Below are 27,554 nucleotides of genomic sequence, written 5' to 3' on the forward strand. Positions count from 1 at the left end.
GAAAAAGTGCTAGATAACTAAAAATCAATGACAGGGACACGACCTAACAATTGACCACGTGCACGGACTATTAACATCAAAAACTGAACGGACAAGAGAGAACATGTGTTTTGCTACAAAAGTTTGAAAGGCGGTAGGGTTAGAAAACTTGGACGGGGGTGATAAGGTACATACGGAGTTCCAGAGTTTAACAGTTCGGTTGAAATAGGAGGCCTGAAAGGTACTTGTTTTACACGAAGGTGTTGTGAGATTGAAGGAATTACTTCGTCTGGTGCGGCCGTGGGAAATAAAAGAAACAAAGTTAAGGATGTTTAGATCCGTGTAGTTATTCAGACATTTGTAAAGAAACACAAGGTCCTTAAGTTCGCGGTCGTAGGCGAGAGGGAGCAAATTCAGCTTGATAAGCCGGTCTCGGTAGCTCATTTCCCCAATTCTGGTGCCTAGAATCCATCTTGTTGCACGTCTTTGTACTCTTTCAAGCTGACTTTTGAGACTGAATTGGGCTGGGGACCACACTTGCGTTGCATAGCACAGTTGTGACTTTACCAAAGCCAGTTGTACATCTTAGGACTACTGAAGCTCGATGCGCAGTGTGGCCGGTCACTCAGTCAATAACAAGTAACTCAGTGCACATGTAGTTTTCATCTTGTTTGAAAGAATGACAATGCTTTTAATCCATTTTGCATACCTTCAATCGTAGTTTTCCCTCATTAGATAATAACAATGCGTTAATTTCTTCATAATTTTTCCTTCGTCAGTGAGTTACATTTTTTATTACCTTTGAGTTTTTTTGTCACACTCTCTTCCTGAGAGAATAATAAACAGTTATTCATTTATTTATACTTATTTATTTATGATTTGATGATATCAGTGCTTCAAATGATTTATTTTAGAGTTTCAAATTGATTTCCTTGTCAGATAGTACTTCCTAAAATTTGGAAAGACAGATAGATGGTCAAAATATTGCCAACAGTGATAAGGTATTTTAACACGGACATAGGAAAGTCGCAAAACTAGAAAAGCAACCTTATCGCATATTGTTTGTTCTTCCCTCTCTTGCATTCCTGATTTCCATCCTATGCTTGACACTTTTCGAGAGGGAAAAAGTGAAATACAACAAGAACCATGAATAACTACTTCAAGTGTGCCTTATATTAGCAGAAATCAACGCGTGTAGAGAGAGAGAGAGAATTTAGATGTTGAATGGAAATAGAAAGACAGCTCTCAAAAAGACAAATTCGTCGTAAAGCCTACCAGTGTAATGCAGTGCCCGCTTTATATTCATTATGGCAAGGGTAGAAGCAAAAGATTCTAAATTAGGACCTCCCTCTTCATCCAGGATTTTCTTGACAGCTGCCGGAGTTAAGTCTGGTTTCTGTTGTTTAAGTTAAGTTAAAAAGAGTATAGCAACTCTTTTCGGCACATAACAGGTGACTAATAAGCATGTTTTAGGTTTCCTTACAACGTAAATAAAAGCAAGCACTGCCCTCCGATTCAATCCTCTGGTAACCAGAAATCAGAGTCTACGATTTAACGTTTTCACGATTACCTTCACCTTCTCTGACGAGCTCAGAGGGTAAAGGAGACAACGAGTGTGTTTAAAACACTTTTGGTCAACACTCTATATTGTCGAAAGCTAATGAATGAGTTGACCGAGCAAACATTTCAAGTTGCAAGAATGAAGTTATTTCCTAGCGATTTAGAGCTAATCTTGTGACATTTCGAAACCAATAACCCTTACGTAAGGAGAGAAGTTTATCGGTATATTTTATAACATATTTCGTGGTTATTCCATCAAAAACTTATACTTCCTTCTTATCAAAATTATCTTGACCCACTTCTGATAAAACAGCGCCGAAAGGTGTTCTCTCTCGTTCTCTAAGATCTTTTTTTCGGACCTCGAAACAAACTTTCGCTATATATCTAATTATAGCAACTTGCCATGCTTGCGCAGTGGTGATCTCTGACAACTCATTAATTGAAAAAAATATGTGCTGGAATGAAAAGAGATATAGGCAAATAAGTGATAACTACACCTACAATAAAGTACGAATTTCTCGAATTTTTATCAAGGTCATGCCGAAGAAGAACTGTCATGGCGGCTGCCACTGAGGGTTTGTACTGCACTGTGCTATATGAATAACGCTCTTCCTTCATACATTTGACTCTGTAAATTAGCTTTACAAGGACCATAGCGAGAAAGATGCACGCTGTATTTATGTTCAAATGTAACTTTCTCTAGGTTACAAACCCGAATAAATGTCTTGACAAAATGAAGATCACAAATCATCGGCATGGTATCTGAACCACTTGATCCAGCATAAGACACACTTGCCGATCTGGACAGAACAGATAATATCCTAGGTAATGGAGATGAAATGACGTGTTTCTTGATTCCATTGAAGCTAAAGAAGACGCTAAAGATTTCTTGTGGTTCGAATGCTCTTTCCACGTGCAAGACTAAGCGCAAATATGAATTTTGAATTATTTGTAATTCAAATGAGTTTTCCGACTTCAAAAGGCGGGTTCAAAATAATCGACACCGTGTTGCTCGGTCTGATCCGTTTAATTATAAAGCGAAGTAAGATGCCACTCTTAAGACAGATTCTCAGCTCAAAGTTCAGAAGTGCAATAATAGAAATAATAGAAAAGCATTTTGTTGTCATAACAGCAACATAAATTTTTTAAGGCATGAATTGGGATTCATCCCCTCAACGTACGGGCTGCCAAATCGGCAAGTTCACGTTACTTTCAATGATGTTAATAAAAATACTGACACTGTTTTTGTGTGCGCATCTCAAGTGTCAATGCGCTCACAATTACAAAATCAGTCTTAAACTCAAAATAACTAAAACACTAAAGAAATAAAACATTTGAAACAATTCTCATGTTTTAAAGAAAAAAATTCCGACATAAAAATGTTTATAAGGTAGCTTTGAAAGACGAAACTGAAACAACACTTTTAAGAGAATTTGGGAGAGTATCCCATAACGTAGGCGCATGGAAAGAAAACGTACGTTGACTGTATGTCACAGAGTTTACGGTAGGATAAATAAGAAGTGATTTAGAGGATGAACGTAGTATTCTTGTACCAGACTCAATAAATAGGTCGACTTTCGAGAGCGATCAACAACAGTAACATTTATTTTCAGCTGTTGTGGTGTTATTATTCATTTAGATCAATTTCTAATAAAGATAATCACCGTATTTCAAACTGAATTTAGGCTCGTCGGGGTCGGTGTTCTTGATTACAGGCTTATTAAGTGATTGTCGCAAGTACAGTCGAACCTTTACTAAGTCCTGAATTTGTTTCCCTTTACTTAATGTTACACTCAAATAAAATTAAGAAAGATAAATAGGGGTTAGTTTCCAAAGAAACTGTAGTGCTGCGTCAGTGAGGAAGTAAAACAAGATAATTTGGTTTTATCAACTGAGTTGATAATATTAACTGACCACCGTAGAGAGCTGTGAAGCTGACGTTTCAGGAGCTAGCTCTTCATCAGAGCAAAAATTTCGCCTTTGATTCATTCACTTAATTTCCCTAGTTTATCACAAGCCATAAGGTCAAATGCTTCAAGTACGAGCTCACTTCATGTGTTTGCAAACACCTATAAGTATGGGGCGCAAAAACCAGTCAATATTCCCTTTGTATTTCTGTGACCCACTTACTTTTTATATGGTCAACTCGACTTTGTTTACGGTCAACTTTGTACTTTTTATATGGTCAACTCGAATTTTTATATGGCCAACTTTTACTTTTTATATGGTCAAGTCTAGTTTTTATACGGTTAACTTTTTACTTTTTATATGGTCAACTCGAGTTTTTAAATGGTCAACTTTTTACTTTTTATGTGGTCAATCGACTTTTCATATGGTCAACGTTTTACTATTTATATCGGTCTGTGCAAAACGCAGACTGCACACCGGAGCTAAAGTGCAGACTGAAGACTGCAGATCAGGGGTAAAATGCAAACTGGGTTCTTGAAGAATCGACCGTTTATGACCGCGGTATAGACCTGATCGTGAAGCGCAAGAGCGAAGTGTGGAACGTATTGAAGCTTCTGATACAAAGCACCATTCCAAGATCACGCTTACCTTCGAAGCGCAAGACAATGGTATGACAAACAGGTTTTATTGGCAAAGCAATCGAAATTGCCGATGTGTGATGGAAGTCTATCGCTACTTTTAAGGCCGAACAAAGTATGCATGAGCTACGTGTATGTTAAAGCTACCTAATGTTGCTCAGCAGAACTGTTTATTTCTTATATGAATAAGGGAAATATATTTAGCTAGCAGTAAACTGCATTTTCAAACAGTTACGTTTCTAAATGTTCTTACCTTAAAACAATATGTCAACGCCAAAACCATCTGAGGAAATGAAGTTCGAAACCTTAATCGCCATGAAGATTGCTGTCAGCCTCTCACAACTTACGCGGCCTCGATCCCAGGTCACTCTTGAAGTTTTTTCGGTGAAGCGGGTGGTCTTTGAACCAAGTCTTTCTTTTACCCCTGGTCTGCAGTCTTCAATCAGCATTTTACTCTCAGTCTGCACTTAATCCCGGTCTGCGGTCTGCAGTCTGAAATTTGCAGTCTGCCTTAATACTCACCGATGTAAAAAGTAAAAAGTTGACCATACAAAAACTCGAGTTGACCGTATAAAAAATAAAAATTGATCTTATTAAAAGAAAAAAACTAAACCCGGACAGAGGGCTGTTGGCTTTATAGCTGAATGACTAATGAACCGAATACCAAAAGAGTTTATATGTAATTTGTAATAGACCCAATTAAAAGATGTATAAAATGGAATCTACATATTTTCTGTTTTCTTTGTGTGTGTGTGTGTGTGTGTTTGTTTAACTTACAACTTCATATTCACGTTCTGTAAAGCTGTCTTGAGGGGGAGAGTTCTTTAGTATCGGAGATCGTTTGAACAGGTCCCTAGTTTTGGCTCTTATCCGTGCTCTGAAGAATTGCTCTGAGTTTTTATAGCTTCCTCTTTCCACCCGCCAGCCCCCTTAAATAAAGACGAAATTTATTTTCTTGTTGTTTGTTAGCTAAGTTACAAGTCTTACAACCACCATCTTCAGTTACGTCTGTCACCTCTCCTCTCTGTAAGAACCTGTCTCACTCACGTGTGAAGCAGAACAAAGAAGACATAGAAGTAAAAGGAGTAGAGGCCGGGAAAACAGTGGTATAAAAGAGAAAAATCAAACTAGTCCTTAAACCGAGATAAACTTTTATTTGTTTATTCATCATTAGAAATCCTTCAGATTAAGGTCCACTCATACAGGTTCAAAATTAATTACCGTGAACGAGGTGCACTGAAACAGCGCGATCAATCTTGTGATTTATATTCATGATTGTGGCCCTAAATATTGCATTATTCGTCCTTTTTGATCTTTCAGTCAATTCGTCCTGGAATAGTGTGCAATTGTCCTACAAATTTCGCTTGCTTTAACTTAGCGTGACTACTCTCAAATCAGAGTCACGCACATCACGCTTGGGTTCAACTGGAACGGGTTAGTTTATTTACATAGAAGGAGTGAACGCTTTGCTGACGGGCAATGCATGTTGGGCCTAAGAAGGGCGGAAGTGATTTTTGACTTAACTGGTGTGTTTATGTGCTGTTTAGGCGAATGTTATGGCTGTTTTTTTGTTATCTCTCGCTCCTGTATAGTCTCTAGTTTCTCCTGTTGAGGTAAGAAGTGTTTGATGTTTACTTAGCGTAATGCAAGTAAGAATTGCAAAATAAATTAAGATGCAATCAGCGTCATACTTAATTATCAGTGAAGAATTCGACTACTAAGCTTTCTGATTTACTTTGAAATATGCTCCAAATACGACAATGAATCACAGTTGAAGCACAGTAATTGAAAGTTGTTAGAGTATTTAGTTGTTTGATTTTGAATTGCTTTTATGTTCTCTGATATCATGATGATATCTGGAGAGAAAGCGAGTGATAATTTCATCTCGGGTAATTAATTTATAGCGATATGGAATTTATGGACTGAAGTTTTTTCTCCAAGAGGGAATGTTATAGGTTGATTAATAAGTTTGTGGTTTAATCGGCAAAGGTAGCGAGTCATTAAACAGTCAGCTGATAAATTCCGCTCAGCTACATAGGGCGACTTCACTATGCATACTTATGTTTTACTAGGATAAAGAAACCAATGGTGTAAACGGTAACGCGACTACGACTTTGTTTCAGAACACTACGGGGCTACACGGAAATCTCTGTTTTCTTCTTTAAGAGGGAATGTTGTGATTTTATTAAAGGGTTTATTTTTCATTGGCTAACGTATCACGTCATACAACTCCGTTGATAAATCTTAAATTCTATGAGTTAAACCAGTTTTCAAATATTTCATATGATTAAGAATCTAGAGATGGACATTTAATCAATTGTCCCACAATGTTAGAGTCAGGCTAATAATCGTGTGTTGATCACAACATTTCAACTGCTTTACTGTTAGTCTTGTTATTGGTGTGTTTTGAAAGTGCTGTCATAAGTGCATTTTAATCCTCATCATAATTCTGACTATCAGACGTTGTTCCCTCATACTTCTGGTATTTTTGCTATCAGCAATTATGCTTTTTGATAGTAGACTTCTTTTGTCACTTAATTACATGGTCTTTATCTCCATATGAGTCTGGCAACTGGTCAATTTAGCTATAGTTAGAATTTCATTCCAATAATTTGGATAGAGTTTTACTTGCATATATATGACTGGCAACTAGATATTAGATTGCATGATTGGCAACTAGATCTCTAGATTGCATTTTTGGCAACTGGATATTAGATTGCATGGTTAGAAGCTAGATCTTTAAATGGTGTGGATGGCAGCTAGATATTTAGATTGCATGGTTGCAACTACATCTTTAGATTACATGGATGGCATATAGATCTTAAGGCTGCACTGGTTGCAACTACAGTATACATGATCTTGTGATTGCATGGTTGGTTTAAAGGTGCAAAACTCTTGATCAAAAATTTATCTTTCAAATTGACACTCTTAACCCCCACAGTATCAACCAGTGCTTTTCATTCAATTGGTTTATTCTTGTTTTCTTATCACCATATTCCTAACAATAGTGTAGCTCCATTTTGTGCATAAAAACACACACACGACCCACAATTTCTCCATTCACTTTGACAAAGGGCTAATGCTCAAAACATCAGCTTTGAAACTCTCTATATGGTGGCCAATTTGTGTAAACAACTCAGCTGATAATACTAAACTATCTTGTTATACTCTCCCATTGATGCAGCACCAGCTGGCGCTATGCCATTTGCTAAGTAATTAGGGCTCAGGGAAGGCAGTGCACTGTGGTGTCACAACAACTAACTGTGAGATAAAATCAAACCGAGGGTTACTAAAGAACTTTTGGAGAACAGATGATTTTATCTGAGTTACAAAACCCCTTTTTTAGATGTTACAAGTGGTAAGTAAATGAAAGAAATTAGGTAATGGAAGTATTACAAATAGATGAAATATCCTTGATAAAATAATTGCAAATACACAAAGCACAGCCACATGAAAGGAGCCAGTTGAGCAAACTGGCTGTCACGATTCTGTGAACTCAAAAGGGTTGTTTATTGTGCGAACTCGACTGCCGCCACGTGTGTATTCGTTGTCTCCCTAGTCTTCTAAATATAAGGATGTTCATCGGCCCAGTGGCGTGACCGTGTAACGCAATATCACGACATCTTCCCCTTTTTACAAAGTTTATCTTCAAAAGTTAATTAATACTTAATGTTCGGTTTCGATCACTGTTCAAATCACATAAAATCGATAAAACATTGTTCTTCATTGAAATCATAAAAAGATAGAAACAGACCCAACAACTATTTAGCGGCTCAATCATTCAATGTTCAGTTCATATGGTAATCCTGATGCCACAAAGGCGGTCGACGTCTGCGTTCTGATCGACGAGTTTCAATCCTTTGTGGCTCAAGCTCAGTTCCCATCTCATTTTCAGGTGGCATTCTCTCTGTTTTGGTCTCGCCATGGAACTCCGGTGGAGGAGGTCCTGGCTCTGTCAGATTTGGCGCCGGTTTGAGGGTAGACTCGGGCGGAGTTAGTTCTACCAGACTCATAGGTGGTGCTGTTTCCGGGGTCAGGCGCAGTTGCCGACGGTTGCGTCGGTATCGCCTGCCGCAAACTTCAACTTCATAAGACCTGTTCCCCAAGGCTTTCATGCAGGTCCCCAGACTCCATTCCTCCCTTCCGGGAAGCCGCATCCTGATGGCCTGTCCACACTTTAGTGCCTCTAAAGGGCGAAACTTTTTGTTGTATTGTTGAGCTTGTCTTTTCTTGCGCTCAGCTAATTTGGTGGCTGTTTCCTGGTGTGATGGCTGCCGCAGGAGCGTTTCATGGGTTGGTAAGAAAGTGCGTGTGCGGCGTCCCATCAGTCTCTGTACGGGTGATGTTCCTAGACCCTCTGTTGGGGTGTTGCGCCAATCAAGAAGGGCTAACAGCGGGTCTTGCCCATCCGCTTTCGCTTTCGTCATCAAGTTCTTGCAGGTCTTCACGGCATTCTCGGCGCGGCCATTTGACTGGGGGTAACGGGGGCTCGAAGTTCTATGTTCAAACTGCCATTCTCTCACGAATGCACTGAACACCGATGACGTAAACTGAGGTCCGTTGTCGGTAATAAGCACGTCTGGTATCCCATGGCGGGCGAATTGTACTTTACACGCAGCTATCACGCTAGCAGATGTGGCCACCTTAACCTCCTGGACTTCAAAGAACCCACTCCAGTAGTCGACTAGGACAAAGAAATGTTGTTGCCCAAGGTCAAAAAAATCGGCACCTAGCATCGACCAGGGACGCGACGGGATCGGATACGGTTGCAATTCCTCGCGGCACTGATCTGGCTGGTACGACTGGCAGATTGAGCATTTGGAAACAAAGTCCTTTACTTCCGAATTCATGAGGGGCCAATAGAGGACCTCCCTAGCGCGACGTAAACACCCTTCGATTCCAATATGTGATCGGTGAATTTGCTTCAACATTTCTTTTCTCAGGGAAGGGGGTACCAGCAATCGCTCCCCCAGGAATACTAGTCCCTTGTCTTCTATAAGCTCACTTCGTTTGTCATAGTAAGGCGTCAGCTCAGGGGTACAGGACTTCCTTGACACTGGCCATTCACCCTTGATTGCTCCGATTAGCTTTTGCATCACTGGGTCCCTGGCAATCTCGTTTCTGAATTCAGCGAGCCTGTATGGTGCAATCGAGAGGTTTTCTGAATGATCTATCTCGGCAAGTGTGCAGATCAGACTTGTATTGTGCTTGGAGGCTTCGGTGGTGTTGCGGTATGCTCGACTCAGTGCATCTGATACCCACATAAGTTCCCCTTTTTTATACTGCACATCCAGGGAGTAATTCTGAAGGGCCATCAGCATTCTCTGGAGTCTCTTTGGTGAGTTGTGTATTGGCTTGGTAAAAACTGCCCTTAGTGGTTCGTGGTCAGACTCGATGTGTACAACTTCGCGTCCCAGTATGTATTGATTGAACTTGTCGGTTGACCACACTATGGCGAGGAGCTCTTTCTCGATTTGAGCGTAACGCGTTTCGGTGTCGGTCAGAGCTCGCGAGGCAAAGGCAACGGGCTGACCCTTTTGCATCAGTACTGCACCTAGACCCGTTATGCTGGCATCGCATTGGATTGTCACTTCTTCAGTAACATCATAGTATTTCAGTACCGGGGCCTTGGCCAAGTATTCTTTGACTGTGGTAAATGCTTTCTCATGCTGTGCAAGCCAACACCACTCGACGTCCTTGTCCTCAAGCCTTCGCAAAGGTTCTGTCATGTCGGACAGGAGTGGCAAGAATTTGGCCAGATAATTGACCATCCCCAAAAACCTCTTCAGGCCTTTCACATCAGTCGGCGGTGGCATATCCAAAATAGCTTCAACTTTGGCTGGGTCTGCCTTTAGACCATCAGGAGTCAAGAGGTGGCCCATGAAACGCGCTTCGGTTTGAGATCTTTTCAGCTTGAGTTTGTTGAGCTTGAGGTTCCACTCCCGGCATTTCTTGAAGAACGCACGTTCGTTCTTTTCAAGGCTCGAGTTGACCTCTGCGTCAGTTTCGCCAAATCCAGCGATGAGGAAGTCGTCAGCGATAACTTCAACTCCTTCTAAATTTTCTACGAATTCATGCATGCGTCGCTGCCAAACTTCAGGCGCACTTGAGATACCAAAAGGCATGCGGGCCCATCTATAACGCCCAAAAGGCGTATTGAACGTTGTCAGGAAACTAGAAGCATCGTCTAAGAGGATTTGGTGGAAACCATCCTTGGCGTCACAAAGAGTAAATTTCTTGGCACCTGTTAAGCGGGAGGCCACTTCATCGATAGTCGGCAACTGGTAATGCTCTCGCCGAATGGCACGATTTAAATCTCTCGGGTCAATACAGATGCGTACTTTGTTTGGCTTCACTATGGCCAACATGCTGGATACCCACTGCGTCGGTTCTGTTACTGGTATAATAACTTTACGATCAACAAGTTCGTCCAGCTTGTTTTTGATGCATGGACGCAAGGCTACTGGCACTCGCCTCGGTGCGTGGACAACTGGTTACGCCTGTTCGTCTATGGCTATTTTGTATGTTCCCGGTAGGGCCCCTAATCCGTCGAATACGTCCTCATACTCTTCGAGCAAGGAGGCTTTGGGACACTTGACGTGTAATGGTAGGACGTCACAATTATTCAAACTCACAAAGCCAAGATTGAGGCTGGTGTTCAATGATAAAATCGGTTGATAGTCTCCGTCTAAGATGTTAAACTCCATTGACCTCCGCTGTCCACGGGACCACACAGGCAGGGTAGCTTTACCAGCAATTTTGCGGCGATCCCCTGTGTACGAGACTATTTCCTTTTGGCATGGTTTGAGGCGATGAAGGAGGGTGTCCCCAGTGATTTGCTTGTATAATTGGGCCGGGAGAATGTCGCACTGCGACCCAGTATCTATTTGAAACTGGACTTCTGTCTTGGGATCTGGCCCATAAATATGGAGTTTGACCACTGCCAATTTTTCCTGGCCTTTGCTCTTACTAGTAGTAGCACCAATGTAGTAGGGGTCGTTTCCCATGTCGACGGCTTCGTGGACCGCCGAAACTCTACTTTTCACTCCTCGGGGATTAGCGCGACATTTATTCGCAAAATGATTCATACTCCCACAGTTAAAACATGTTCTTCCATACGCGGGACAATGACGTCCATGCACCATTCCACAATTTCCACATTCTTTAGACGGTCTTCTAAATGCTTGTGACTTAAGTTGTCGTTCTTCTTCAGGTTTTTCTGCCGATCCCGCCTTCCGTAACGCATGAACTGCAGTGTCTCCTCCAGCCATTAGCTTTACTTGCTGTTGGGTCTGTTCTGACGACTTAATAATGTCAACTGCTTGTAGGAGAGATAAATCATTCAAACGGAGAAGTCTCTCGCGGACGCGATCATCCCGTATGCCTAGCACGAGGCGGTCACGCAAAATTTCATCTGGTGTGATTGTATCGTGTGCACAGTTTTTTGCGATCGTTCGAAGCTCCGTAAGATACGTCGAGATGTTTTCGCCTGGTTCCTGGTTTCGGTTGTTGAACCTATAGCGTTCATATATGACCTGTGTCCTAGGAATGCAGAATTCGTCGAACTTCTTCAGGACTTGTGAAATGTCGTCTGCGTTTTCGTCTTCGTTCCAAATAAAGGTATCGTGGGCTCTGACGCCATCCTCGCCTATAATGCTTAGTAATGTCGACACACGAACTATGCCCTCTTGTTTATATACACCAGTAGCGATTTCGTAGCGCTGCCACGCTGCTTTCCACGATTTCCATGCGGTGGCTAAATTGTCGTCAAAATTAAGCGCTTTCGGCAGGGGCAAATTTGACGGGGGAATAAAAACTTGAGTCGGCGCTGGTGGCACAACTATGGATGCTTCAGCTGCTTCTGTCATCTTTAGGGGTGAACAGATCCCACTCCTGACACCATGTCACGATTCTGTGAACTTAAAAGGGTTGTTTATTGTGCGAACTCGACTGCCGCCACGTGTGTATTCGTTGTCTCCCTAGTCTTCTAAATATAAAGATGTTCATCGGCCCAGTGGCGTGACCGTGTAACGCAATATCACGACACTGGCTGTCAGAGCTAACTGCCTACTGATTGATCATCAATGCTTTGTTACTCATACCTGCCCTCATAATTCTGACCATTGGTTAATTGCCACTTCGGACATTACCTACAGTCACTGTTTGGCTCAGAAATACTTAAATAAACTGAATACTCTGCAGGATACAATCCATTATCAGTCAAAGTTTTTACTATAACTAGTGTGTTAAATTATGATAGCTTAACACAGAGAATAATCTTTGCAGCCATAATGTGAATGTTACTGGGGATGTAATTTTGCAAAAATTCCTATTAAAACAGGTTTTATTTTTATCGACCTATTATGTGCCTGATGTGTTGATCATATATATATGAAGTTTGCATGGCACTCATAATGCTTCTTTTTTTGTTATTTTATATTGAGAATGCTTATAAAAAGGCTTTTTTGCTGAAAATTGTTTTTCTTATTGGTGAGGGAAGGATTAATTTCCCAGGAGGAAGAGGCAAAACAGAACATAAATCCTCCTAGAGTGACCTCTAGATCATATACAGTAAACAGTTTTACTTGCTGTCAATCAACATCCCCTCTCTATTGTTTTATTCAAACCACTTGTTTGTGTCAAAGTATTATGAAAAAATAATATACTCAATCAAGTGAAGGAAAAAAATTTAATTCACTTGCTGAAAAAAATGTGGGGAGCAACCCTGGATGAGGCTTTTCCAACGAGTAATTTTTTATGGAACCTAGTTAACCGAATTTATTTTGTTAGCAGTTTGAAATTTCGAATTCCAGATCAAGATGGTTTTGAACATATTTGATTGTTATAAATCCCATTGTTCCAACTATTTTTCCATAATTACTTTGTTTAAAAAAACTTTCAGGGAAAAAAACCCAAATTATTTAAACTATATAATTGCCACTGGCAGTAATGATTTTACTATCCTGTGTCTATTTAACTTAAGATTTATTTTCAAGATACAGTGGAGATCAACTCCATTTTGTAACTTTATGGAAAATGTTTTGATTGTTTGTTTTTTTTTTTAGCAGCTTGAGTAGTTAACAAGTAAATGCTTACTTGCCCAGGGAGAAGGGGGATTCCTTAAAGTTTATTGAGCAACACACAATGTCACTCATTTTATTATGAAATACTTTGTATCATTCTTGATGTTCACAGATATAAATTGACATGATTGGTGAAGGAAATATGCAACTGACATATTGTTTGGTAGTTGTAGGTGAGTACAAACGAAAATAAGTATTACAGGCTAATAGTTGATTGATGTCTTCTTTCTACAGTGGTAAGCTTTTCAAGTTCAAGTATGTGATTTTTTTGCTGACCTTTGCACTCCTTATCATATCTCAAAAAAATGATCTCAAGTTCTTTTTTTTTTTTTGTTTTTTGACCTCTGTTATGAAACAGGAGGGCCCGATGTGGGCAAATCGCACTTGCTGAACAGATATGTTAATAACAATTCTCATGACACCGAAACTTTTCGCGAAGGTAAGAAACGTTTAACAATGAGCATAAAAATGATCAAATAATTTTTTAGAAAGTTCAGCGATCTAAGTCCTAAGCCATGTTCATTTGTCCTTTCAGCGAACGCCCTTCTTAAAAGAGTACGTCTGGATCATGACATGATAGTAGCACTTGTAATGTGGGATATTTCTGTTTCGGACTTTTTCTTTGCGAAAGCAAGGGCTCTTGTTGTGTATGACATAACACAGAGACATTCATTTGAGAAAGCAAAGGAGTTGGTTGATGAGTTCGCTCAACGGGCCGGGCCAGGTGCCTTTGTAGCTCTTGTGGGGAATAGAGCGGATCTTGAAAGTAGAAGGGAGGTGTCTTTTAAGGTAAGTAATGTGGCCATGTTTATATAATGCTAGTGTGCTACATGTGGTAAACATGAAATCACATAGGTCAGAAGGTTTTTTTATGGTTTTTGTAGAGAATGATGCAAACCATCTTTGAGAAAGAATGATAAAGTAAGGTGGTTTATGAAAGCTCTTTGGATGATTTTTGTATGATTTCTTATTATGTCCTTGGTATAAAATCATTTGTCAGGTTGTATCTTAGGGGGAAGAATGCATTCCTAGTAAGTGCTTATTTACACTGCGACCTTACATGTATTTTGCTGTATTAACGTCAAAACATGGGAACTTCCGACGTGTCTTTTAAAATCTTATTTGTTACGAAACCCGCGTAGAGCAACTATTCTTGTTTGCCTTTTTTGTTTTTAAGACAGAAAACAATGAGTTAATTCACATACGGTTGAATGACGAAGGAATCATGTTACCCGATTGTCACAGTCAATGACATCACAGAAAAAGTGACGAATTAGTTTTTTCAGGAGGCAGAATTGCATCATTTTACCAATACTCCTCCTTGGACTCTGATGATGACTGACGCTCAGGTTTTCAAAGAACAATCACTATTAATGACAACAGTGCTTCTCAAGACTTCTCTTACCAGGCTTTATTGCAAAAATTTAAATTTTCAACAAAAATTAATTAGACCCATTTTTCGGTGATCAATGGTGTACTATATTTCTTTTCCTCATATTCTCCAAATTAACTCAGAGTTATTTCAGACATGCAGCTCACACACACTGTTAAATTAGTGGTGGGAGATTTCCCTTTTTATATGTTGTTCTTTTAGGAAGCTCAGGATTATGCAGATGGAAACAATATAGTTGAGATTTTGATGGAAGTGTCAGCACTAACAGGCAAAAATGTGGTAGACCTTTTCTCCAAAGTAGGTAGGTAGAATTGACTATTCATTGATCTAAAGGGGTAAGCTTCAAAAGAAACTGTGGTGCTGTGTCGGTGGGAGAGTATAACAGGGTAATTAAGTATTATCAACTGAGCTGATGACGTAAATTGGCCAACGTAAAGAGTTTCAAAGCACACGTTTTGAGCGTCAGCCCTTCGTGGGAGCGATTGGAGGAGCTGTGGGTTGTGTGTGTGTTTATACGCAGAAAATGATTGAGAGTGCTGATTTGAAAGATAAATTTTTGTTCTAGAATTTTGCAGCTTTTCGAACTGCCTAGATATAAGGAAAGGCCGAAAACTCTTAATCCCCACGGTATCAACGAGCGCCTTTTATTTAACTGGCCCTGGGGATTAAGAGTGCCGATTTGAAAGATGTTTCACCAATGTATAAAAACTTTTTGCAAAAGTTTATACATTAGTGAAACATTGGAAGACGACTAGGTGACCGATTCCGAGAACACCATCGCGACGTAGAAAGAAGTGACAAGGACGCATCCAAACCAGTCGCCAGAGACTTTAATCTCCCTAACCATTCTGAGCAGCATATGGTAGTTTGCGGCCTTTCCCTACATGTAGGCAGTTCGGAAAGCCGCCAAACTCTAGAGCAAAAATTTATCTTTCAAATCGGCACTCTTAATCCCCACGGTATCAGCGGGTGCTTTTCATTCAACTAATTTATTCTTGTTTTCTCGTCACCATATTCCCACCAATAGCGTAGCTCCATTTTCTGCAGATAAACAGACACAATCCACAATGCCTCCAATCGCTCTGACGAAGGGCTAACACTCGAAACGTCAGCTTTAAAATTCTTCACGGTGGCTAATTTACGTTATCAACTTAGTTGATAATGCTAAATTACCCTATTCATTGATCTGTCTTACAAAGTGAAGGTAAAGTCTGCACTTGAACCCATTATCATGTGAGGTACCAGAGCAGCTTGGGTGTAGGGCTCCAATCATTTCACCGCACCATCTTGCAACAAACTGCCTTATCAATTACACTGCTTTTTTAAGTAGATGTGTTTTCTCTTAATGTGTGTTTGGCAAATGATATGCTTTGCGCGCATTGCAACACTCTCCTTCTGGTTTCTGGAGGCGTCTCAGGCGGAAGAAAATATTGAACGACTTATCATAACATAATTTAAAAGAGAATGCTTTGTAAATTATCACATACTCCAATCTTGTATAAAGCCAGACTTACTGTTAACATGGAGCTCGGCCATGACATTGAATGAGAAGCATTGCCGAAAGCTTCAGAGATTCTACCAACGCCATTCCTGCCGAGTGACCATTGTGGAACACTTTCCAGCACTCATTAATGGAAATGAGAACACTTTCAGTGGATAAGCCTTGACAGAAATCTCATTGTTTTTGCAGACAAATGTTTGTCAATAATTTGGTTGACCTGTTGTTGCTTTTATACTCTTATGATAAAAAATTGTTGAGTATGGGTTTCTGACTAAAGACGAATCGAAGGGGTGACTGTGGGAAAATATTTGTTACGATTGTATGTCTGTTGTGGCAGCGGTTGCTTTTATCAAACATTTGCTTGGATGGCTAGCGGTCATTTCCCCCCCCCTCTTTCCCCCCCGCCCCCCATTCCTGGAAAAAAGACAAAAAAATTGGAAATAGCAGCATTTTTTTTTATGTTTGCCAGAAGAAAAAACAAAGAAGTATAATGTTTTGTTCATGGTGTTATAGCTAGGTTGCTCCTGTTACCTAAACCAGTTATATCAATTTGTCTGAGTTGTGTTTAGTTGTCTTAATGTGAAACTCCAGCACTTCTTTCCTATTAATAAAGGTTTCCAGGTATAGTTCGTCAGAAGAGCCTTTTTGTCTAATAGGTGTAGGCATTATTTAGGATATGGAGGGACAAAGCTGACAGGGAATTGTCATGTGGTGCTTAGTTTTTTTTCGAATCATTCGATTTTGTAGCGAAACGTTTAGCTGGAACCCAAAACGTAGTCAAACAAACGTTGGCTTTGAGAAGGAAAACTTGGAATCTGAGTGAGGGGAATTTGAACAGCGATGAGATGGAGTTTCTCATAAGCATTTTTACGTCGAGGCGTTTGTCACCTGCATATATCCAATCGCTGAATTTGAGCTACAACAATTTTGCAAATCTACCTGGTTTTTATTTGTTCCCATTGGAGACCTTGACGCGCTTAGAAGTGAAAGACAACAGATTGTCCTTTCTGCCTACAAGTATGAGATGCTTGAAAGGACTTCAAGAGGTGGACTTGAGAAATAACCAACTGAAGAAACTTGATGTGGTTAGAGAACTGCCTAAACTTAGAAAACTATTTGTTGAAGGAAATCCGCTCTCACTAAAAGAGATCAGAAGTCTTATGAAGCATGTGGATACGACTACAAGAACGATCTTCGTAGACATTGCAGGTAGTGTTACATGTATATGTGGCAATAAATCTTTTCCATACTCGAGCCTGTCGTTCCGTCGTCGCGTAGAGATCCAAATTGGCGTATACAGTAGACTCTCGTTATTGAACAAACCCACGGGGGGGGGGGGGCGGGGCGGAGAGGAGGGTTGGGGGAAGCTTTCGCGTCCATAAGAGCGAGGGTCTGTAAGAGCGGAGTACGAGAGAAAATAATTGTTTTGTCTTGTAACATATGAGATAATATGTAACTACGCAAAAATAAAGTTTCTAACATGGCCTCACGAACCGGAAAAAGATCTGGCCGCAAATTTTCATGTTCGCACCCAACTGGAGAATGATTTCTTTCTTTTCCTTTATATTAATGTCGCTTCATAGTGTGTGAGTCAGGATTTTCGACGAAGTGTCCGCTATAACAAGAGAAAAAAACAAGCGAAATGTCGCGCGGGGGGTTATGAAAGTGTCCGCATTTCCGCAATAGCGAGAGTCTGTAATAGCGGGAGCATATTTCAGTCATTTCTTTGTGCGTTTCTCCGGGGGATGCCTCTTGTCTGCAATGGTAGGGTGTCAGTAATAGCGAGGTGTCCGTAGGGCGAGAGTCAATTGTACACTTAAAAATGCAACCTTCGCTTACTCTTTTACTTATTATGATGATTGATGCTAATATGAATCGTTGCAAGCTTCGTCTGATAATCCCTTTGTGGGCATGTTTAATTCAAATTTGCCAACCAATCGTTCTAGCTCTAGAGTCTCGGGGTGTGCACTTGAAAAAAGTGTAACCGTCGGAAGCAGGCTGGTTTTGTTGCTGAATGCAGTGTTCGTGTACTTCACAAATTTAGAAACCTTTTTCCAGACATTTAAAATTAAAAATGGTACAATAGAACCAGGCTTGAAGGCTCACTATACAAGAAAGATGAAAAATCCCGTCACTATTTTACGACAAGAAAATGTTGAGGAAGTCTTACGTGACAGACTTAGCTGAAATTTTGAAAAAAATCATTTTCTCTTCTACCGAAAACATTTAATCTTCCAACAGTTGATACGACTTTCATGGTAGTTAATTTTAGTAATGAGCTCCTTGTATTACATGTATCACCCTCCCCTTAACAATTAGTTCATACGTCAGCGTGCGTTCATCGAGATATGAAGCACGCGGGAAGTTTGTAGAGTAAGAAAGATCCCAAGTGCTTCATATCTCGATGAACGCACAGCTGATGTATGAAGCAATTGTCTTAAAACATTTTCAACCCGATGGTTTAAATGTTGTTAAAGGGTTACTACTCCCTCTGTCACGCTTCAGCGCGTTGATAATTTTGTTTCAGGAAAACATTTCGCTACGCTGTAAATGATCTTGTCTTAGATTGGTCAAAAAACTGAAAGGTTAATTCATGCGTGTAAATGAACTTTATTTTCTAATTGAATACAAAATTCTCTCATTACAAAGAAAAAAAAAGATGCTGTTTGTTGGCTGACGTCATGAGCGTGCACAATAGGAATATGAAGCACGCTCACGCAATTGAATTTGATTAGACAAAGTTACTACCTATGTCATAAAAGGTCATAATGTATCATAGAAATGTTCTTTGTTTCTCACTTTACTGTTCTACAATAGGCAATTACTGCAATATTACATTTTCCTTTTCCCTCACTTGCAGCTGTAGCTCCTCCTGAAATTTTGGCGCAAGGACATTCCGCAAGACTGGTTTATGAAGAGGCCCTTAAAGATGGATATGTGAATGTTTATCGCGGTCGCATAGTCTTGGTTGGCCAGGATCGTGCCGGTAAAACAAGTTTAAAGAAGACTCTCTTAGGTCTTCCATTTGACTTCAAGGAACAGAGTACGGGCGGGATCGAAATTGAGCCATCAAAGTTCGAAATTGAAGTTGAGCAAATTAAGAACTGGACTCCTAGTTGTACGAACAAGTCAAGTTTGTCTGATTGTTCGGAATATACAACGGGTATGGCAAAACTGTTAGCGACAGAAAGGTATCACATGATTTTTCATGATGACAAGGAAGACTCGGAAATGAAATCCGTAGGGGCACGGCCTAAGGAAGAACGCAGAGTGGAGTCAGGAGATGAATTGCACACAAAACATGTTGTCGCCGATGAGGTCCGTTACTATGTTTTTACTCTGAAACCCGACTTTTTATGAATGATCTCAAACGAATTCGCACATTTAATGCTCATTTCATTGTTTTGACATAACGAGATAGATCGACATCTACTTTGCAAATGAAGATGCATGAACAGTATTAATATTTCGTCTTATTTCAAAATGTTAGGCCTCCATGTACGAGGATACGGCCACAAAGTTTCCAGATAGATCCGGGCCATCAAGCGAATTTCATGAAGGAGATAATCCAAGCACAAAGTCCAAAATAGCTATCAAAGCCACCGTACTTTCTAATGCCGTTGAAAAACAGGCTGATGAACTCTTAAAGAACATGATCGTTGAAGGTGTGGATGGTGATCGTGCATGCATCAAGAAAGGATCCTCGATAACCGCAGATTTGTGGGATTTTGCGGGTCAGCACGTGTACTATGCTGCTCACTCGGTATTTCTTTCGTCAAGAGCTGTGTACATCGTAGTTCACAACCTTAACAAGCCACTGAATGCCCGAGCTCAGCCATGTGCCAGACAGGGAACTCATGAAGTAACTTTGGAGAACCCAAACAATGAGACAAATCTAGAGAATTTGCTGTCGTGGCTTGTGACAGTTCATAATATGAGACCAACTGGAGAAGAAGTGGTTGAAACGCCTAACGTGCTGCCCTATCTCCGACCTCCAGTGTTCATTGTTGGCACCCATGCTGACAAGCCATATGAAGATACTAAGGATGTTACATCCAAGATACTTCGTGAGATTTCCAGTAAGGAATATGGAAAACATGTGATCCGACCATTCTTCTACATTGATAACACTCATAGAGTAAATCATTCGCGCGGAAATTCTGGAATTTCTTTAAATTTCAAAGAAATGCTCAAGCAGGTAAATCATGTGTTTGGGTTCAAAATGATCTCTTAATGAAGTTGGGTTTACTTTTATTTCTATCGCGAACAGACAAACTTATCGTCAGATAAAGTTGATTGGATTCACTAGAGATTTACCGGTTCCTTTTCCACATCTTATTGCTAGCATCCGTTTGTCCCAATCTGGATATTTATCTACTTTTGATGTTGGTACCTTGTTAGTGCTTCGGTTATTCTTTTTAGCATGTATTTACTCTATTTTCTTTTGTTGCTGTTAACCTGGATTGCATATGTAAATACTATTGCGAATGCTTTCGCTGACCAAATTATCTTCAACAAGTGAAATTTATAATACATTGCAAAGATAGTGACTCAAAGTGCTGCAGCAGAAATAGATCTTTCCCAATACGAAACTGGGGATCATTGTCTTAGTTGCCATCAAACTCGTATCGAAAGTCCAAGGAGAAATCTCTGCCCCACCGTGGCTTCTCTCAACAGCACTAATTGTTTCACACAATTTATAATTGAAAGGTCAAGAAGGAGAAAATGATGGCACTAGTGCCGATGGAATTCATGCTCTTCGAGCGAGAATCCTGGAAGTACTTCGACAGGAACCTTATATGGGAGAGAAGATACCAGTGAGGTGAAGTACTGATGTATAATATTATAAAAGAGATGTTCAGCTCATTTTTTTTCTAACAATAGCTGTACTGAAACGTACGAGTGGCGTTCACAGCCGGTTCCTCTGCTTGTCGAGTTCGCTACGTTCGAGTTTGCTACATGTTTGCTACTTACATGCCGAATTCGCTACTTCATCCTACCATTCTATGCTCACACTATTAGCATAATCTACCAATTTCCACAAACGATTTACGGGAACTTTTGCGGCTCATACTTGAAGAAACTTCTTTCAAGTTCAACGAAAGATTATTCATACAAACACATGGCATCTCCGCATGGGAACTAACACACCAGCTGCTTTATCTGCTGCTTTATGGCAGACCTAGAAAAACGACTGTTAATGGCTAGCCCCTCTAACCTTTGGTCTGGAACAGATTTATTGATGAAATTTTTTCATTGTGGGACATTTCAATGAAAGAAGCTTACAATTTTGTTGACCTTGCCAATTCGTTCCACCCCACAGTCAGGTTTACTGTGAAACGTAACCTCGCAACAATCAAAAAAATCAACGAGGCGGTTAAAAGCAAACTAGAAGGAAATTTGCACATGATCAGTTTAACTGACTCCTAAAAACGTCAATCACGCAATTGGGAGTATAAATTACAGATATTGCTTGTTGTTTACTGTTAAAAGAGAAATTAAAAATCTTAATCAACAGAGGCAGCGAATTCGGCATGTTATCAAGGCATATTCTAAAGTTACATTTAGAAATTTCCAAACTTTTCTACATGCAATTTGCTATCTGATGTATATCTTTTTGTAAGTTAGGACTGATTATAACTTCTTTTTATATGTCTAGATGGTTCAACTTCGAAAAGGTCATTGAAGCTTTAGTAGCTAAGAATGTATACCACACAAATACTGTCCATCTTCAAACCTATGCCAAGGATGTGTGTTTCATAGAAGACGATGAACAGTTTTACACCATGTTGAATTTCTATCACGACTTAGGAATGATTGTGAAACATCACAGTACAGTCATTCTCAAGGCGCAGTGGTTAATCAGTCTATTCAAGAAGCTTATAACCATCCCAGCATTCAAGAAAGCGGTAGGAAAAATAATCTTTTATGCATCGAGATGATTACAGATAGCAGGACTTGTTACCTTCCTCCCACTTGCGCTTTACGAAAAAATGTTAATTTGATTGTCTGTTTGTTTGTTCGTTTTTTCACATTGTTGGCACCTTTTACGACATTTTGAGTTTTCTCTATAACTTTCATGTGTCTTCCCCTCTCCTCCATTTCAATATTGCCTGATATCAACAATATTGTCCCTAATATAATGCGACATTGTTTGGGGGGTGGGGAGGTAAGGGGGGGGGCATTAATTAACTAATAAGAAATGAATTACAAGATATTTTTAATCATGTTGAGTGGACGTATACTGTCCACCTACTAAGGGATGGCGAGCCAACTACTTTGCCCACGCATTGTACCCTTAGTAATGAGGAAAGGGGAGATTTTTTGGTCCACTGCAAAATAAATAGGGTATTTTTAAAGAACAATTAGTAGATTGAACTTACTTTAAATAGGGAATTTGTGGTTTCAGGATCCTGTGCATTCCAAGTACTGGCTGGAACTCGAGACAAGTGGTGTCCTTAGGATGGAGCTTGTTGATCACGCTTTCTCCCCTCTTATTCAGCAAGGCGTCAACAAGGAAGACATCTTGGACATGATGGAGCAGTTCTGTTTGATTGCCAAATACTCACCATCTCCGGCTGACGTTCAGTACTTTGTACCATGTCAACTGAGGTCCTCGCCTGAAGAGCTTTGTAAATTTGAGCCATCATCTACGGATCCTTGTCCTTTGTATCTTTATTTCCAAGAAGGCTTTGTCCCGCATGGTCTTTTTACTCGCCTTGTTTCAAAATCGGTTGCTTGGTGTGGTGCAAGTGGATCATCACAGCCTCCAAAACTCTACCAGAATGGTGCATGGTTCGTTCTTGAAGGACGCTTCATTAATGATATGATTATGATTTGCAAGAAGAAGTTCATAAAAATCCTCTTGAGACAAAGAATGAAAAATGACGCAGTTCCATTGTCTAATTCAACTTTGGCAGAGGTTGCTAGAAGTGTGCGATTGTTTATAGAGAGCAGTTTAGAAAAGATGTCACAGGAGTTCCCATACTTGAGCAAGATGCAGCATGAATTTTGTGTTGAATGCCCTTACTGTCAGCAAGGAGGTCGCAAGTGCACAAACCACAACCAATTGTCCTGTGCAGAAGAAGACTGCTTACACCTGCTTGAATTAAGACAAGGTCAGGATTTGATCTGCATGGAAAGCATGTCTAATAAAGTACTTACAGTTCCTAGACAAGATAAATGGTTGTTGTACCAGGTATGAAGCATTCTTGGTATATCTTTATAAGTAGTAACGGAAACCAATTAAGAAGAGATTATTATGGCTGTTATGCTTAAGTTGTGCGATGGTAGTCGTATGAATCGGAATACCCAATTTAGAAAATATTTGTACAGATTGAGATATGATAGTGTCATAGATCCTAAAGTGATTCAGCAATGGAAATACTGTATGAAGTTGTATGTTTTGCAATTGCGTAACTAACTTTTTGGGTGATTCAAGACATGTTTGAACGCATTCAACCAGTTCGTTTCGTTCTGTCTGGTTTATACTTTCGTGAAGGGAAAGAAAAAGACAAGTTTTCTTTAACAAAAGTAGTTTTTTTCAGTTAAAACGATTTTTATATATCGTACTTGGAAAATGACATACTTTTCCAGTATAATGATGTTTTGATGTCATCATCCAAAAGGACTTGGCTCCGTCAGTGACAAGAACCTCACAAGTTGCATCAGTAGGTGGTCACCCAGCAAAGTGCGACAAAACTTTGAAAGTTACTCTTCTGGCCAGTGAGTGGAATTCATCAAGGGGGGGTTTGTCCACCATCAACAGACACCTTGCCATCCTTATGGCCAAACGTAGCGAGGTGCAAGTCACTCTCTTGGTCCCACAATTTGCTTGTTCTGAAGAAGAGAAGAGAGGTGCAGAAAGTCACAAGATTGTCATCAAAGAAGCAGAGAGACGTCCGGGCTATGACCCTCTTGACTGGTTGAGCTTCCCTCCGGAAGACCTGATAATTGACGTGGTTGTGGGTCATGGAGCCAAGTTAGGTAAGCAAGCCCAAATCATCAGGAAGTACCATAGTTGCCAGTGGGTACAAGTAGTGCATACTGCGCCTGAAGAGCTCGGAATGTTCAAAAACTATCCGAGAGCCATTGCCAAAGGAGAAGAGAAGACTACAGCCGAAGTAGATTTGTGTAAATTGGCAAATCTAGTTGTAGCGGTGGGACCCAAGTTGACGGAGGCCTACTCTGCCTATCTTCGCTCATGTGAAAAGCAGCAAGATATTATGTCGTTCACTCCTGGTACATTCAAAGAGTTTTCTACTCTAAATCAAGCCTCAGTTGACTCTGAAAAGTTTAGGGTGTTGACCTTTGGTCGTGGTGACCCTGAGGACTTCGGTCTTAAAGGGTTTGATATCGCTGCTAAAGCAGTGGTTGAGCTGAAAGACAACTCCTACCATTTGATCTTTGTGGGTGCACCTGATGAAAAACAGGAGGCAGTTACGGAAAATTTGTTGCAGAATGGTATTTCTAAACTTTGCAAAGCAAAGAGAAATTGAAAGATTGTTTTTGTGAAGTTGATCTCTGTATCATGCCATCCCGCACGGAAGGGTTCGGCTTAACCGCTTTGGAAGCCTTGTCAGCTGGTCTTCCCATTCTTGTAAGTGGAAACTCAGGTTTCGGAGACGCTCTGCGCTCTGTACCATCCGGCAAATCTTTTGTGGTTGATTCTGAGGACCCCAAGGTGTGGGCTGAGGCAATTGCTGTTTTCCGAAGGAAGAAGAGACCAGAGCGTCTTGAAGAGGTTGAGCGACTGAGAGCATCTTATGAGGAGCAGTTCAGCTGGAAGAAACAATGTGACCTTCTTGTTGATAAGATGTGGGACAAAGTTGATGGCGCAGGTATGTTGATGATTTTTCTATTTCTTTCCGTAGACTTGTCTTTGGTTGTGGTATTCCAAATTTATCCTGTCATTGACGTGAATACATCTTGTACCTCAAAATAGGTTTTTATAATATAATATGAAAGAGAATTTGTAAATTTTGGTGTAAATCAGCAATGTTCGCCAAAAAGGAAATGGTTTGTACAAACTGATAAGAGTGAATAGGAAAAAGCAAAAGAAATGAACCTGTAAAACCACTTTTACCCATCCCAAGTTTCATGATCTTTTTTGATATGAGTGTATTCCAAAAAGTTAATGTTTTAATGTTAATGTCATAAGGTCAGGTCAAAAGTTATCTGCTCCGGTTATTTACAAGCAATTATTTTTTTAGCGAAAAAAAGGAAAAACGTAGCAATGAAGAATGTTAAAAGACAAGTCTAGAATATTACCCGCGACGTTTTATCCCAATACTGTTTCCCATTCTCAAATAAAGAGACAGTGTTTGGTAAATATATATCAAGTCATTGGCCTGTCTTCCGAAGGACTTGACTGTGAACTCCTCGTACTTTTTAATTTTTAAAGTCGTCCCTTGCAGCTAAAAGAAGAGCAATTTGCGTTCTCATGAAATATTTTTCCCTATATGATCCTACTGATAAGGAAAGATCTCGTTCATTTGAGGGCACCGCCCTTCATAAAAAAGAGGCCTGAGTACCCGATTGGATAAGTGTCGCTCTCACCCCTGATTTGGGCGGATATTTCTTCACTAACAGTGAGTTCGGGCAGAGTCAGATCATATACAAGTTTCACGCAGCTTGCTATGACGATACCGATGGAGTTCTCAGTGGGTTAAAAAATATTCACGGTGAACTGAAAATTCTGTCTTTTATGTGATTTTTTCTTTGTCATAGCTGAAACCTTCCCTTCCATCTACATTGTATGATTCAAGGAAATTCACTAAAAATTATTTTGGTTCTAGGGCTGCTTGAACGAACTATTCAGAATCTTCAGCGGATGCAACTCTGCGCAAGCACGGTTAACAACAGCACTACCTTGACAGAAGAGTTAACGACGATTGTATCAGATAAGGGCCTCAGAATTTCTGACAATCAAGGGTCAGGAAACTGTATGTTCCATGCCTTGTCAGAACAACTAGAAATCGTAAAAGGAATCAAAATCCAACATGGCCAGTTGAGAAAGTCTTTAGTTCAGTACCTCATGGAAAACCCAAAACTGGTGAGTTGCTGTAATTCTCATAAATAAAAAGAACTAGAGTTTTTAGTTTTGGCTACTGTGTTTCTTTCTCTCTCCGTTACACGAAGTGCTACTCGTCCTTGCTAGGATACTAGTCCCTTTCACACCAGATTTCTTCAAGCATTTTTTGAGGTTGGCCTGACAATTGTTCCACAACTTTTCCACTCGTGGAGAGAGGCACTTTGACAGTGAGGTGTCTTCTCCTAAAGCACGATAATAAAGTCACCCTAAATAGGATTGTGTCGAAAGCTGTTATAGTGGATTTCAGTACCTCAAGCGGTAGGCGACGTAGTCTCTGCTCACGTTCTCATCTAATTCAAATGGACTCTCTGGTAGAGTGTTGTACTTAGTTATGTAAGTCGCAAGCTTCGAAAAATATTTATTTCAGAATCAATTCAGCATCAATGAGCTACCGTCAGTTTAGCATGGCTCTGAATAAGGCGAAATGTGTGTTGAAGTCCTTCTTACTAGTCTAAAAGATGTTCTTCCTACACAGAACGTTTTGGTTTTCTCTATTTATTGACTTAGTTTACATTTTACTCGCATAGTCGCATTTGTTTAAATTCTCGTTTTTTAGAGTTGTGATGGTAGCTATGAAAGGCTCAATGTTTAATTGTAATATGTTCATGGCGAGTCTGTCTGTCACTGAATGGGTCAGCGATCATATTGAGACGCAACTGCCGCTGCCCATTTAGATTCTTGTGTGGGGACAGTTAGGTGATGTTTTTTTTAGCTTTTGCTGTTTGCCCACCGCGTTGAAAGCGTTAAAAACGTTTCCACTGACGTTTCCACTGTAAAGAAGTTGTTTTCTCGGGAGATTTCCTTGAATTGTGCTCGACCCTGTTCGAATAGCTATTTGGTATTCAAGTATTAATGGCTGTCTCTTCTTACAGCCGGATGGAACAGATCTGTTTCACTTTGTCCATGGCCATGAAACATGGGCTGATTACTTAGCATACATGGAACAAGATGGCGCTTGGGGTGATCACCTCATTCTCTGTACAGCAGCAAATCTTTTTAAAACGTGCATTCATGTGGTCAGCAGTCTAGGCAATGATGTAGACATCAGGCCACATGATCCTGTTGATGAAAGCAAGCCACTAGTACTGGGACATATTCATGAGGTGCACTATGTCAGTCTTCAACCCATACAAGGTAAGAAGGGAAAAGCGCACGTCACGTGCCTTTCAATTTGATAGTGATGAAGATCGATTAACATCAGTAGCGAAATTCGAAAACCTTATGTTTCTTTCGGAAAGCACCAGCTGCGTCGAAGGGTTAATCTTGGAACTATTCACGCTTCTCGAGTCACTACCATGGTTAGTTTGTTGATCTTTCTCAGAGATAACTGTAAGAATAAATTAAGCTGTCCACTTTCCTTCTGGTAAAACACACTAGTGTCTTTAGTGACTCGAAACCA

The 27,554-nt window shown here is 40.2% G+C and overlaps 2 protein-coding genes across 2 annotated transcripts; one reads left to right on the forward strand and one right to left on the reverse strand.

Annotated features, from left to right (window-relative positions):
* Nucleotides 1-5,685: 5,685 nt before the first annotated feature.
* Nucleotides 5,686-27,554, forward strand: LOC131772109 (uncharacterized). Its single transcript, XM_066166716.1, is given in 15 exon segments — nucleotides 5,686-5,698; nucleotides 13,281-13,341; nucleotides 13,704-13,957; nucleotides 14,763-14,862; nucleotides 16,810-17,271; nucleotides 18,923-19,380; nucleotides 19,553-20,195; nucleotides 20,198-20,260; nucleotides 20,773-20,884; nucleotides 21,722-21,971; nucleotides 22,472-23,260; nucleotides 23,691-24,534; nucleotides 24,537-24,902; nucleotides 25,860-26,116; nucleotides 27,028-27,554. Coding segments are annotated over 14 exon segments (4,950 nt in total). The 5' UTR covers nucleotides 5,686-5,698; nucleotides 13,281-13,292; the 3' UTR covers nucleotides 27,331-27,554.
* LOC136280693 (uncharacterized) lies at nucleotides 10,580-11,953 on the reverse strand. The gene has a single exon (XM_066166347.1). The coding sequence runs from the start codon at nucleotides 11,951-11,953 to the stop codon at nucleotides 10,580-10,582; it is 1,374 nt and encodes a 457-aa protein (XP_066022444.1).

The sequence above is a fragment of the Pocillopora verrucosa genome, chromosome 5 (genome assembly GCF_036669915.1).
Source record: "Pocillopora verrucosa isolate sample1 chromosome 5, ASM3666991v2, whole genome shotgun sequence".
Taxonomy (NCBI): domain Eukaryota; kingdom Metazoa; phylum Cnidaria; class Anthozoa; order Scleractinia; family Pocilloporidae; genus Pocillopora; species Pocillopora verrucosa.

Bases quoted from the DNA above. Each gene is read 5' to 3' on its own strand.
- LOC136280693 (XM_066166347.1), bottom strand. From the start codon at position 11,953: ATGACAGAAGCAGCTGAAGCATCCATAGTTGTGCCACCAGCGCCGACT.